The sequence below is a fragment of the Pseudopodoces humilis genome, chromosome 1 (genome assembly GCF_049639895.1).
Source record: "Pseudopodoces humilis isolate 2021_Gansu_Grassland_sample_001 chromosome 1, ASM4963989v1, whole genome shotgun sequence".
In the NCBI taxonomy this organism is placed as follows: Eukaryota; Metazoa; Chordata; class Aves; order Passeriformes; family Paridae; genus Pseudopodoces; species Pseudopodoces humilis.
The window spans coordinates 36,325,230-36,340,192 of record NC_142200.1 but is presented as its reverse complement, the minus strand read 5'-3'; the positions used below and the strand labels follow the sequence as shown (position 1 = coordinate 36,340,192).

The 14,963-nt window shown below is 37.5% G+C and overlaps 1 protein-coding gene across 1 annotated transcript in view; it reads left to right on the top strand.

Moving 5' to 3' along the window:
- The window catches only part of RAB2A (RAB2A, member RAS oncogene family), a 43,015-nt gene extending 33,443 nt beyond the window's left edge, over positions 1-9,572 (top strand). Inside the window, exons 7-8 of the mRNA XM_005517131.3 lie at positions 6,142-6,210; positions 8,380-9,572. Coding sequence (XP_005517188.1) covers positions 6,142-6,210; positions 8,380-8,475 — 165 coding nt within the window. The 3' untranslated portion in view covers positions 8,476-9,572. The remainder of the gene's footprint in view (positions 1-6,141; positions 6,211-8,379) is intronic.
- Positions 9,573-14,963: the final 5,391 nt, after the last annotated feature.

Here is a 14,963-nt window from a genome sequence, read left to right as displayed (position 1 = left end):
TAGTTCAGCAGCAGTATATGATTATTAATTTTGCTCTTACCTGCAACCTGCAGTTCAGAGTTTGTTGAGCGCTTTCTGCTTGGGCGGGGCAGAGTAGAATCACCTGCATGAACTCAGGGTGACCATGTAGTCCACTGTAGCACATGGCACTTAACTCTTTGTCCCTGGCATATCAATGGTTTGAATCCATTTATGTGCATTGATTCTCAAGAAGTAAGGATACCTAGCTGTATTTGGGAAGCTACAGTAGCTTTGTGCATTATTATTTCATTCTAGACTTGTACTTTTAAAAATTATTAATGATGTGACCAATCCTAAGCCAGAAAATTTTCTGGATGCTGGTCAAAGCAGTGCTAGACAACATCACTGTTCATAAGCTGATCTCACTTGAGTTGTGCCAGTGTATCACTGACTTGTGGTGTGGGAGTTGGTTTTAGTAAGATGTTTCCTATATGGAAGTGTGCCTATGCCGAACTTCAGAGCATTGTTTGTTATTCCAAGATGTCTGCACAGAAATAGAATGCAATAATGAATTCCTTATTTAGGATTAAATCTGAATAGACTCATGGTTTTGACTGAGCCATGGAGCGCTTCTGCTACATGGAGCTCAACGTCATCCAATGGTTCTGTTTCAGTTGTAACGTAATTTTCTCTTCAGGCAACTTCTTTCATACTTTTGCGTAAATGGATAATGAATATTCAAAGCTCCTGTAGCTTCAGCAGTGGCACAGATGAGGGAGATGGCCTTTTGTAACATTCTGAAGGGTGAAAGTGAAAATCTCGTGGAAAGATTAGATTCTTAGAGATGTCTAAAATTGAACTGACTTTTAGAGTCTGCTTTATTTTTCTTCCAACCCTCCCTTAACACAACTAATAGCTGGGAACAGTTCTTTTACATGGTAATATAGTAAGCAGGGATTTAGTTAATAAAACTTGAAAGTTATGGGATGTTAATAATTTTTATACCAAGGTAAAATGACACACAAGAGGTAATCTGACTAGCACTTGAAGAAGAGCAGGATTTCTAGGTCATGAGTCTGTAAAAAAAAACAAAAACAAAAACACCCACCCAAAAGTTATTTTTATCTTAATTTCTACCAAAACCAGTATTCCTTCAAGTCTCTGGAAATCACAGTTCTGTGACTTCTGCTTCTTCAGCTGTGCAAAGCCAGCATTTTAGCCAGTTTCTCCCATGAGAAAATGGGGTTGAAGCTCATGTCAGTTGAACTGAGGAAGGGAGAAGGGGCAGGACACCTGGCTGTAATGAAGATACCCAGCTTTTAGGTGCTTTTGGAAATCCTTGGATTGTGCCCCAACAGTAACTGGCTCTTGCTGTGGTTCTTGGGGCTTGGTGCTTGGTATAATGGGAATAAAAGGTCTCAGTTAACTGAGTGTGTCAGGCTTTATAGAAGAGCATGAAATGTATGATACTGCCTGCCTGACCTGTTGGAGAAATGGATTCTTAGTTCTGGGGGGTTTATTTTTTTTTCCCTCAAGTATTCTGTTCTGTGTAACTGCTCAACAACAGTTGCAGGACTTTTTAAGTCAGTTTGAGCTCTAGTAATGTGCATCAGCTCAGTAAGTTTTTCAGAAAGACAGTGCCTCAATGGGGACATAAACTGCTATCAAGTTCTCGTCTGTGCCTTTGCACTTACACTTCAAATATAAGGTTACAAATATGTTGGGGTGCTTTTTGGAGTGTGAGTCCATTATATGACACCTTACTACTGCTTATAATTAACCCCTCATGCATCCCTTTTAGTGTGCTAGGCTTCTTCCTGAAACATTTAGCTGTAAAAAGCATTGGCTTACTGTGTGTGTATAAAAGAGCTGCTCAGAGCTTTGGAATCTCACTTTATTAAGTGGCCATCCAGTGCCACTTATACATAGGGATGATGAATGCTTTAGGCGTAAATCCATTTGTTGGCTATGTTGTTACTGTTTTCAAATGCATTCTTAAATAGTAGAGTAACCAAACTATATCGTATCGTACTGCTAAAAGATGAGATAGGAAATTGGAGAGGAGGAAATTCTAGGTGTTGGCTGGGTCACGCTTGAGAATTTGTGATACATTTAACCTTTAAGCATTCTTCACGTAATTGTAAGAAAGAATCCAGGAAATAATGATTGCCCGATTTTTAGTTCCAAGCATTAAATTTAATTTTCACATTGCCACCAGAGGGCAGCATGTTCCACGAGCTGGCCGTGCTGAACGTGATCTCATACCTGATTTTAGCCCAAGATGAACTTGCAAAGTCTTGAGTTTTGAAAAGGATCGGTTATTCATTTTTCTAGTTATGCTCAGCTTACAGCAAAGTCCTCAGATTCTTCTCCTGCCATTAGCTTTCTGAGAAATTCAAGTGACATTGTTGACAATATGCAAGTGAAAACTAAATGTAGTTTTATGATGTAGTTTGTGTAATAAATTACTCGCATTTTTGTGCCCTTAACTTATTATTACTCCTTCATACAGCTTCCATGAAGCAGAAGTATCAGGAACTTATTCCTTTACCTGTTTCTTGCATTGTTGTTACCAGTTATAGAATTCATTCTTCCTGGATTTGTCTCAAGGATAGTAAAACTGTATTACTCGTTTATTTGTGCGATGATATGAATGTTGAAGTTGATTTAATTCTACATTCAGTGTTTGTAGGATTAATTTATCTTAAATGCAGTATCTGTAGTGTTTGGTAGTTGTAGTTTTGGGTTGTTTGTGGGGTTTTTTTTGGGGCAAGCATTGATGAGACATGACTTCTTGATTCTCATGCTGCAATAGGATCTGGGAAACTCCTTATACAAATAATATAAAGTGATATTATACTGATATATTGTGATTTAAAAGCCTCTTTTTGTTGGCTTTGCAGTAGGTGCAGGCATGACACAACAGGCAGATCACATCTTGCAAGACTCACTTTCCCACTTGTACAGTAATGCACTCCTCCTCAAAGGGGCATTGCTATTATTTAGGAATCTATTTATAACGAGCATACAATTGAAAAACACACTGCATTAAACAAATCACTGAATAACTTGTATAAAACCTTTTTTAATGCTGTTATACAGTTATATTCAGCAGTCTCATGCATAAAAGCCTAAGTAAATTGCTGTTTAGAAAATGGCCAAGAGTTAAACATTATATGTAGACATTTTGCTGAACGTACATTGTTTTCTTGAATTTCCCCAACATGTAGTCAAGGATTTTTATATTTGGAAGTCTAACATACTGATTTTGCAAAAGTCACTTCCTTTTATGAGTAATACAAGTACTGTGTACTAGGGCATTGCCAGCTTTCAGGTGATTATGTAAAAATGCAGGGTGGGTCTGGTACTGCCTCCCCTGGAGTGGTGAAAATGAACCTGGACCTGATTTGGGATGGAAAGGCATGAGTATCTTTGTCTAGTGTTTCAGTAGAGCAGCATTATGGGAACATACAGTGCAACTGCAGTAGGCTTGGTAGGCAGCCAGCTGAGCCCTTGTGGGCTTGCTGGTGAGATCTTGTGTGGAAGTGGCTAAACTGCACCTGGATCCAAGCTGGCGTGTGAGGTGCTACAGCTGTGCTCTTGCAGTCCCCTGCACATGGTCTTATAAATCTAAACTGGATTTGAGGGGAAATCACTCTGTTTTTCTGCATATATGACTCAGTTAATCTGAAAATAGGATAAACTGCCCATAAATAAAAGTTTATAGTATATTGTATCTTCCAGATAGGAGTTGGAATATGCAGTATTAAGAGATTTTTGGAAGAAGTCAATTATACCAAGTTCACCTTCTTGTCCTTGCTAATTGGGGCACTAGTATGCAAAGCCAAAATCTGATTTGATATTCTTAAAGCAGGTAGACTGCTGTTTTTTTTGTGATGTTCTCAGGTGATTGAATCTGCTCACACTTCAAATCATAAGTTAACTTAAAATACATGGATGTGAGAAATAAATGGAAGTGTCAAGGGATTCAAGTCTCTCTTCATGTCTGATTAGTAGCAATTTTTCAGAATAAATACAAAGAGAACATGAGGTAGACATATTATGAGCTATGTTCTTATAATTTGTTTTCAAATGGGAATTATTTCTGTGGCCCAGTGCAGCCTGGCATTTTGCTATGCAGAGTAACAGTATGTGCTGTTTAACACTAAATATGTCATCCACCAGAATCACTGATGGGAATGGGGTAGTCAGATAATGACGTCAAGAGAACTGAAACGGTAGAACTGAGATGAATGGAATATTTGGGTTTTTCAGATCAACAGTTTCTTGGCTAATATGTTTAATATTAAAATATACAGTACTGAATGCAGTATGCTCTTTTGCTTTCTACAGTATGTGTGTAGTAACAGAAGGGATTTTGTGTTTGTGCGGGCTGTTTTCCAGTGTGTTTTATTGGTTTTTGTGAGGATAGATGCATTGCTACAATGACTGCTCCTGAGTATATCCAAAAGCTCCAAAAGTTAATTTATTCTCAGTTGTATTAGTTTATAGTCTGTCAAAATTCTAGTTTGTTGCTCTAAAGTAATTTTTATAGATTTAATGTAATTCTCATGGAATTAATTCTGAAGTCTTGGTGTACTTAACCAGAATCTTGTAGAACAGTTAGAAGTGCCAATTGTTAAGTGCTTGTTTACATGAAGTTATCATAACGCTTTTTTAAGACTTCAAGTTCTGTTTAATGTCCCGCTGAAGTAGAAGTAAGGATCCTCACAGATTCCAGCTGTGTGAATTTTCAGAGTTGACTTATACCTTTCAGTAGGCACATGTATGAGGCCATTACAATAATTAGTATGTTATCAGGAACAAAGATAAGTTTGAATTTTTTTTTCCTTACATAGAAAACTTCAGTTTCTGAGGAATTTGAATCAATTCGTAGTTGGCTGAAAGCCAATTTTTCTTCTCAACTCTAACACGTGTTTGAAAAACGAACTCGCTTCCTAAGTGCCTTGTGAATCTGCAATGATTAATTCTTCTCATTATTTTGCTGCAAATTCTCATGACCCTCTGTGATGATTCGATCACCCACTTAGAGTTTATGCATATTCATATCTCTCTGCTCCTGCTGCAGTCGTTCAAGTCTCCTTCACTGGCTGTGGTGTGTGCTTGGTGCAGTAATTGAGCTGCAGTAGATTGATTACTCTGGGGAGCTGTAAGGCCTTTAAAGGTGAAAACATATCAGTCCTGTTAATTAGGAAACAAAGCTCTGGTGGCAAGTTCAGCAGTCAAATGCTTCCAGTGTAGAAATGAGGAAAGGTATGATTTGTTCCTCTCCATGAACCCTGTTTACTTTTTTATATTTGAATTAGATCTGTATTTGCTGTAATAGGCTTGTGCAGAAGGTAGCATGTCTTGTATGATTGCATGCTGTTGGTATTTTAAAACAAAAAGAACTGTATGTTTATTGTAATTACTAACTGCTCTTAATCACCTCCTAAATTATACATTATTTTATGCATTACTTGACCTATAAAGCTAAATGAGAGATGAAGAATGGAATCATTGATTGTAAACTTTAACCAAAAACATTTATATCAGTTACCTTTTCAGACCTGAGTGTCAAAGTATTTTCTCTGAATTAAAACAATAGAAGTTGTTATAAAATCTGGGGCCTTGCCTTTCTTCTATTAGGATGTCTGTTGCCCATTGTGTGCAAGATTAATTAAAGAGAATACATTCTTAAAATTAGGTGAATATTAAATGATAGTGTAAGGTTTCATCCAGCAGACAGCATCCTTACATCATCATTGTAAGTACCCTGTGGTTTTATGTTGCTAAGCACTCTAATCTAGAGTGGCCTATTACAAAGATATTAAGGGTTGGGGAAACCATCTGCCACACAATCTATCCATAAGGGTGAGAAATAAATAATTTAAAAGTAATTTATATATCTTAAAAACCACTTTTTCCCTGTAATTACTGGACAACAGATTGTAGAATACAGATGTTATGAAAATTGCCAGTGTTTTTGTAAACAGCGTGTGATCCATTGCTGCTTCAGGGTGGGTTATAGGATGCTGTTGACATACCTGTTTCTGCAGAGGTCAGGAGGGAAAGTCTCACTGAAGCAACTGCACATGAGATTGAATTCCAATTAGTGCATCTTACACCAAAGGGTATCGCATTCATTGTGTCTGTCGTCTTTTTTCCTCTGTTTTTTAGGCGTTTATTAATACTGCAAAGGAGATCTACGAGAAAATCCAGGAAGGTGTTTTTGACATTAATAATGAGGTAACTTTTAGTACTCTGTATGCTCTCTGCTTTTTAATAGTACAAAATTCACCTTCCCTAGAAGGCTGAACAGTAAAAGATTTGTCTGTTCCGTTTGGATGTAGAATTGTCTGCTGTTGTGATAAAAATGGATTAAAATAAGTGACCCTATCCATCCATGAAGCATCACAAAATAATATAAATCCCCAAAAGAGAAGAAAATCCACTTTCATCCACTTCTCCATATGGTGTCATCTGTTTTCAAAGATAATTTTCCACTATGTAAATGGGGGACCATGTTGATATGCCAGATGCACTCCATGAGCTGTCCAGTGTAGGGGAGGGATTGCTTTGAGAGTTACATAAAAGACTTTTGAAATGTTCCTGGTTTAGGTGGCTGGATACTGTAGGGAATAAAAGATTAGCCATTTTGCTTATGCACATTACTGAAATTACAGATTACCGGGGCCTTTGCCTTTGCTTGTTTGGGATGGAGAGCTGGAGAAAGGGGAACAAGAGCTAGAAAGACCTATAATGTCTCTTGAATTTTGAAATGACTGTGCTGTTGAAAATCTTGCTTCATAACACTAGGATTGTATAGAAATATTAAGATTGTATAAGCTCTCTGTTAATAGTTCTCATTAAAAAATTGACAATGTGAGGGGAGCACTCTTTTCTGAAGACTGAGTTGGGTTTTTTAATCCTGCATGTCCCTGGATATTGTTGCTGAGGTGCTTAGTGAAACCACATGTGAAAATCTTCTCCACCACTGTGTTCTGTTTCTGCTCTGTGGAGAGGTGTGTCCAAACTGCCAGTGTGATGCTTCTCTTCAACGTCACAGTCCTTGCAGGATTGTTCAGAGTAGAGAGGGAATTGGCAGGACTCAAATTAAGTAGCTTCATCTCTTTCTGCTCAATATATTTCAACATGAGAAAACTTAGACTATCAAAAATATTACTCATGACTTCAGAGAGGAAAAAATGAGAAACTTCAGTAGTATGCAAAGTAATGCATCAGGAAGCTTGTAGTTAAGTAAGACTTGAATAGTAATCCTCTAAACTAGTTCTGACTGGAAAGTTATGTGTGCATGTTGGTGAAACACTTCTTAAATTCAGTTCAGTGATGAAAAATTTAAAATCATCTTTCACATCTTTCCTGAAGAAAATGCAGTATAAATTAGTAGCGCAATATAAATTGGAGAGCAATCAGAGTGTCTGAAAAAGCGTGCTCGTTGTATCTGTCGAGTTTCATATAGTAGCTGACTGCTTTACTGTGCCTTACAGAGCTTTGATTGCAATATGCTGTCAAGAGCCAACAGTCCGTGCTACTTATTTGGCTTTATGCCAAGTCTGGCTCCTTGATTCCTCAAGAAGTTGCTATCAGCCCAGAGGGGGCAAAACCAATGAGCCATAGGGCATGCTTTTTATTAAAGAGGAGTCAAAGAGCGAAAAGAAACCACATCAGCTGCTGTCAATACTGAGCGAGTGCCAGAAACCCGAAGGCTACCACTGCTGCAGAACAACTGCCAAGCACTATAAATCTGAGATTTGCTGTGACGCAAAGTTTCCTTAAGAGCTTAATTTCTGAAGCTACTGTATTACTTTTCTCAAAGTGCTGTATTTTTAGGTAAAATCCACTTGAGGGAGTGAGGGTTAAGATATAAGTGTGATTTTGATGAATGAAAGAGCTACGCTGTGTGTGGGTTCTTGGCAAGTAGCCATGTCTTTTGGGATCACAGAAATTATTGATGACACAGAACACTCGTATGCCCTTAGCCTCTACAGCTGATTCAACACAGAAAGAAATGCTGCCTAGAGAGGAAAAGTTTTATATAAAACTATTAAACTAGTGGAGATTTTGGCAAGAGGGGAGAGGTTATACATTCTTAGCAAATGCTGTGTATTTTTAAGCCATATGCCAAGTAGTATTCAAATACAATTCTTTCTCTGTGGGGTTTTTTTTAGAATTTTAAGCTACAGAATGTAACATGGAGATAAAATTTAAATTAGAAGCAAGGCATCTTACTTTAAATAATACTTAATCATTAAGAACATGCTGGGAAAGAATTAAAAACTTTGCTATACTTATTACATACATTAGGAGAACTTGTTATTTGATCTTCTAAATAGAAAAAGTAGCTTTTCAAGTATATTATAAAATATTTATGCTGTGTATTAAACTTCATTTCAGGCAAATGGCATAAAAATTGGCCCTCAACATGCTGCCACCAATGCAACACTTGCAGGCAATCAGGGAGGACAACAAGCTGGAGGAGGCTGCTGTTGAGCCTGTTTTTACTTTCTAGCTGCCTGGATGGGGCCTACTTATTTGTTTGTTCACCCTTCCCTCCCCCTGCCCCGCTCGCCTCCACTTCAATTCAACTGAGACATGAAACTCGTAAGTCGGTTTCCTGTTGCAGAAGACTTTATCCTTCAAATTCTTGTATAACTTTGAATAAATGGTTAATGTTCACTTAAAGACAGATTTTGGAGATTGTATTCATATCTATTTACATTTGATTTCTAGGTCAATTGATGTGATTATTTTTGTTAAATGTTGTCTTGTGCCCTTGACTACGAACTGAATTGTATTAAACACTACAAAGTCATCTGAGTATTTTAATCAGTTTGTGTAGTTAGGTTTCCCAGCTCCTGAGGTTACCTAATGTTTAATATTGTAGAGCTGTCCTCAAGTTTTTTGTCAATTTCCAAGGCTATGAAGAGAAGCGGAAGGACTCTTTTAATTCTGTATTTATCACTTTCTGTATATATAGTTTAATAACCTGCTTGGGTGTACTTGCCAAGCTAGAATTCTTTAATGCATTTGCATAAAATCTATACTACTTAGAGCTTGAAAACTACAGAAGCATTAATAGGAATTGCTTGGATGCTAAATTTTAAGCCTTTTTGACATTGTTAGCATGTTCATGCTCCCCTGTCATTATCCTGAAGTCCAAGAGAGATGCTTAATGTATATTACTAGAGGCTACATACGTGCTATCTATTTTAATGCCAAATGTTTGCTGTTTATCCACAATTTCCACAACACCTCTTCAGAAATGGATTAGCTGTTTGCCTTAACAAATACTATAGGTGAAAACAGAGTATGAATGAAAAGTAGAGGAGGAGTTGATAAATTTAAAATGGCACATTCTAAAAACATTAATCTTCTCAGTGTTTTTTTTCTTGTTTACCACTTGATTTCTAGGTATATTTTTCATGCAAGGACAGTTTTTCAACCTAAATGTATAGTGGTTGTGTAAAGTTTTCTTTTAGTGACAACTTGTAATCCTAAATATATGGTAAGCATCTTGTCTATTGTGAAGAGGGTGTGAAAATAAAATCTGCCAGTTTGGAAATCTTGATGAAAATCAAAACTACAAATGTTTTGTTACTTATTATGGTGATGGCTGGGGGGTATATTTTTCCTCAAAAGAAAGGGTTGCAACACTGCAAAACAAAATCCTGTGTTTAAGTGTTTATTTGTTAAAATACAGAATGTTCATGTCACCTTTCATACAAATGTGCAAATAACTGAGTTTCCATCTCATCCTATTTAAACAATTGCAGACAAAAGGGTGACACTAGTGCTAGGCCATGCTTCGTGTATTGGGCAAAATAAAGGGGTGGGGGCAGGCAATGACTGCAAAACTTTTGTCTTACTGGACCAATATTGACTGCAACACAACACTGGGGGAAAGGGATCCTCATTTCACCCATTCTATTTGTCAGAACTTGAACATCCAGAGTGAATAAACTTCAGCCTGATGGGTGTAACATAGCAACTGAGATTAAATAAAATTTGAAAAAACGGTGTGGAACCTTTTGTTGGTATATTGGGAAAGGGGGAACCAGTATGGATTTGTTAGTTTCTGACTTCAATTTTTTTACACCCTTAGGAACATTTTCATTAATGTAATGTAATTGTTTTCAACACTTAAATTAAGAGGTTACTCCATGTACATACTTTCAATGGTTATCTGTTTATTATACAATGTTTGCATTTGTTTCAGTTGAAGTTTGAAAATCGCGTTGCATGACAGTAAAACCGTAGGACTGAACTGCATGGATGACAAGGGAAAATGGGCATGTCCTAGCTAGCTATTTACAAGAAGGAGTGAATGAACAAGATTATTAGCTTGAATTAACTACTTGAAGTTTTTTTTCACTTGGCAATGTTATAGAATTCAGTTGCTTGAGATGAGAGAAAAGTGTGCTCTTGTATAACAGCCTGAGCTTCAGTACAAAGGGGAATAAAGTTAGCCATAGAAGTTGTCCATTAAGGGAGCAGAGGGGGAGATTTGTAACTGCCCCTGAGAAGAACAAAAATGGGCTCTAAGTGGTGATGATTTCTGACAGTCTCATTTTCTGAAAACATGGAAGAGGTATTGAATTGCCCAGGAATCCAGGGCTACTATAGTAAAGAGCCACCAGTGCTGTTTTTCGGGGGGTGAGAGGGATATGGGAATATGCTTTGACTTACTAAAGTCATGTTTGCAGTCAAGTGCTGATCCTGCTGGTTTGGTCCTGGGTCTCATGCCAGTCTTAGACTGTACATTATGTTAAGACTGTGGTACTTTGAAAGAGTAGCTAGAACAAAACTGAATTTTTCATGCATTCTGACTGGCTTTTGTCACAAACTTTATGCACTCAGAAACCTTTTGTTGCTACAGAAATCTGTATATTTTGTAGGGGTTCTTTTTGGGAAGTCTTTATACTGTTTTATTGAAATAGAATTTGAAAATTTTATACCATGGAACTTAGCAGGAGGGTTTACTTCTAAAACATATACTTCAACAAGATCATTCTTTCACAGATCTCAATTTTACTTGTCTATGAGTGACTGATAACTTGCTGAGATTTCATGTTAAATTACAGTTGCTTTTGTTGGTTACATTTTTACAACCAAAGAACCAAAACTTGTAATTGTACAAGTTTCCCAGGAACTTGTACAGCTGTTACATGTAATGTGAAACTTGATACCAAAAAATCATACCAAGGTGCAATTTTTCCCTTAATCCCAGTTTAAAATATAGTATAAAGCATAGTTAACTTAAAAAATAAAAAAGGAAGATTTGGGTGATAAACCCTCTAAGCATGATTAAAAGCTTGTCTCTCCCATTTGTACTAAAAATTAAATGCTCCAGGAATTTTGGTAGTCACTGAAGAAAAATGACCAACTCCCCGTCAGTCTTAGACCTCTGAATCTCTTTTGGCTTCAGTCATTCTGATTTATTCTTGTGCAGATCGGACTCAGCAGTGAGTTAAGGTAAAACGACTGCCAAAACGCTTGCTGATAAAGTAACAAGTGGCTGGAACCCCTAGCGAGCAGTGAGAGCTCCATCCCCTGTTCCAGAGTTGTATCCTTTCTGCGGTGTTACACATTCTGTGACACTTAGTTTCTTGTGCTGACCTTTGAAGAGTCTTTAGCTGCAACATTTATATGTTGTTTGGGCTAGAAGGGCACACACTAAATGACGTACATTTGAACTGGGAAAGTTATTTCTGCCTTAAGAGTTTACCTGTGACTGTTAGGGCTTTGAATCTGTTCTTGGGAAGACGTTGAAACCTTTTTTCAGGCTCAAAAATACAATTAAACTGAATCAGAATGAAAAAAAAAAAAGTATATTAAATGAACTTGGAGATATCAGATGTCAATTTTGAGCATTGCATGATTTTTTAAATTTTTTTAAGTAGTATTAAAGTGGGTACCCCAATGTGCCTGTATTTTTCTCTTATTTTTTGTTACCAATAGGGTATTGCTTTTGTAAGTACTGATACCTGAAGTGGTGATTCCTCTTAACAGACTGCTTTTTTGATACTACTGAGTGTCATACAAATTCCTTCTTAGGCTTTTTTTAGTTGATTGGTTTGGTTTGGTTTTGGGTTTTTGGGGTTTTTGTTGTTCTAAATCAAGTTTCTCCTGTGTATTATCTCCTTTTTGTCTTTTCTGTTTTCATATTGTTTCATTCAAACTAAATCCTGCTCTCTGTCTTTACTTGCTCCACGTCCATAACTCCCACACTTACAGGAATTTGCCCATTATGGGGCATTTGTTTTAGGGGTGGAAGGGTGGGGCAGAGGGAGAGAGGGATATGTGTGATATCTGGCTGCATGATATAAAATCATGAAGGAAGTATTGCACAGGCTCTGTTACTTGTTACACCTACTGTGTGTACTGGTTTGCATGTGTAGGGGGATATAATTTGCCTAGTCCTCTTCCACTATTGCCTGGGAGGAGATAGGGGAGACGGAGGAAGACTAACAGGTTTTATTTGGATATCTTAATAAATTTGTTTGCTGAGATCATATATATGATTTGTGTATACTTAATGTTCCTCCCCCTAGAATCTCTGGGTTCTTTTCTGCCACATTGCTGCAATGTAACTTTAACAGTATGTGGTGGTGATTTATTGTAATACACTACTGAAATCTCCATTTGTAAATAATCCAGGCTGCTGCTGTGTAAGTAGCTGATGAAATGTCTTTACTGGGTCTGCCGCGTATGAAAGAAACCACAACATTAGGCAATAAAAACTACTAACAGAATGTTACGAAACCAAGACCATGACAAAAAAAGCAGCATGTTGTGGATCTATCATTTTTATTCTTGGGACAGATTTTTATTATTTTTGGAACTATTACAAGACTTATGTTAAATATTGTGGATGATAAGAGGAAACAGACTCTTGGCAAACATGGAAAACCAATTACTGCATATTACCCTATTCCCCTTCCAATAAAGGAGGGGCAGAGCGAAAAGTTTATTCTTTGCTTAGCAGCTGGAGGAGGGGGGGGGCAAGTGTTGCTGCTTTAGCATTGGCTTGAGGAAAGATCGATGCAGCAACAATCTTACTGCAAGCGATCCAAGCTGGAGAAGGTAAACCCAGCATGCTTCACAATCAGTTATACCCCAGCCTAAAAAAGCACACTGTTATGAGAGTGCTGAGTAAAGAAATGGCTATTCTGTACCGTCAGGTATACTGTTCACTTCAAAACAAATTTTAAAAACTTGTGTTTGGTTGCAAATCTCTGTGTTGTGGTGATAGGTAGTTGAATCAATATATAAACTGGAACACATATCTGATATTTATACATGGGATTTAACTACAACATCCCATGACTCTAGAGGTGAAGTAAGTATAGGAAAAACCTACTTCAAAGTTTATTTAGAAGTCTGCACATTCATTTATATTCCTCTCCCAAGTTACAGTTCTTGTAAAATTGTTCATGGCACCATGAACATAGATGAATCGATGCATCAGTATGTTTGTTGAAGTCCTTCTCCCCCCCCCCCCCAGCATAGTTATGATTTTTAGAATTCCTTCATTAAGGAGTCAGAGATACAAATGTTTATATTGGGCAGACTTTTGTTGATGGTTGAGTCTATGGTACATTTGCTGTAAATTACAGCAGGATCTAATTAGCCTTTCTTAAGTGAAGCCCAGTTCCATTTCTTTTCCTAGATTTAGACATAAAATACTGGAAGGAAGGAAAATTCTAAAGTGTGAGGACAGTTCAAAAGAGACCAAGGTACTATGCTAGCAATTGTCAGTTTAACATTGTCTGGGTTAAAGCAGTCAAGTAAGCACTGCATGTTCTGATTATGGCATGGGAAAACATTTTCAGATGCAGGAAATGTCTGAAAGAATGTGACTTAAAAAACAGTTAAAGAACAAGTTAAATAACCATGGGCTTGCTTGCTGTCTCCCAAGATGAGGCAGGGAGAGGCTGTCAGTTTGAGGCATTGCCCAGCACCTGAGCACTGACACCCATGCCTGGGCCAGTGTTGCTACTCGAGGACTGGACCAGCTGTGAGGAGGGAACTTAAAAATTTGGATGCTGTTGACAGGTGCACATTTGACAGCACTAAGGCTGGAGCTTAGGTAGTGTCCAGAATTTGTAGGATACATGTGAATTAATGGTTTTTTAGAGGAGGAATGGGTACAGAGACAGTAACAGAGGAGATGGGCAAATTTACTTGTCAGCTGTTAGCTCAAAAAAAAAAACCTAATCCATGTACAACACCTGTCTGTGATTGTTGTATACAGATGCAGCAAAGCTTTGTCTTGAATGTAGTTAGAAACAGATTGTCCTTATGGGGTGTTTTTATCCCATTTTAATTTATGAGGATGACTAGGCCTTTGGTTGCTGGTTAGTGTCATGTCTAAAATACTTAAGACAGAGAATATCAGAGCACAAAGGAATTCCTGTGTTTGGTGCCCTTGAGAGTCAATTCAGCCACTTCTAAGCAAAACGTGACTGACTGACCTAAGCCAGCTGGTCACTGTTGAAGGTCTGTCAGCCATCAGCAGTGCACAGAAGTCCAGTGGATGGGCTCTGCTGCTCCTCCTTGTGCAGTGTTGTTCAACTTTCATCTCAGAAGTAAAACATTTCTGCACAGAAACAAAAGCACTTGTGGCATCTCCCATAGTTAACTGCTATGAAGCAGAAATTAAGTATGTGAACTTGTGCAATATTTTAATTCTGTCTAGGAAGTTTTTCTAAAAAGCCATGTAACTCCAGAGAAAAAAGCATCCTCGTGCAGGACTGACCACTGTGCATCATAAATTCAGTGCTTTGGCTTTTGTCTGTGTTCCTATCCCAAGTCCAATTGTATTTTCTTTCCAGTTTACTTCTCTTCTCCTACCTTTTCCTTTCCTTCTTGGAGTTTGGATGTCTGTTTAAAGGAAATGATTCAAGAAAGAGTAGCATATTTTCAGTTCTCTATTTTTCTAGAAGACCTGTATTAACTATCAGTGGTAAAACAAAACA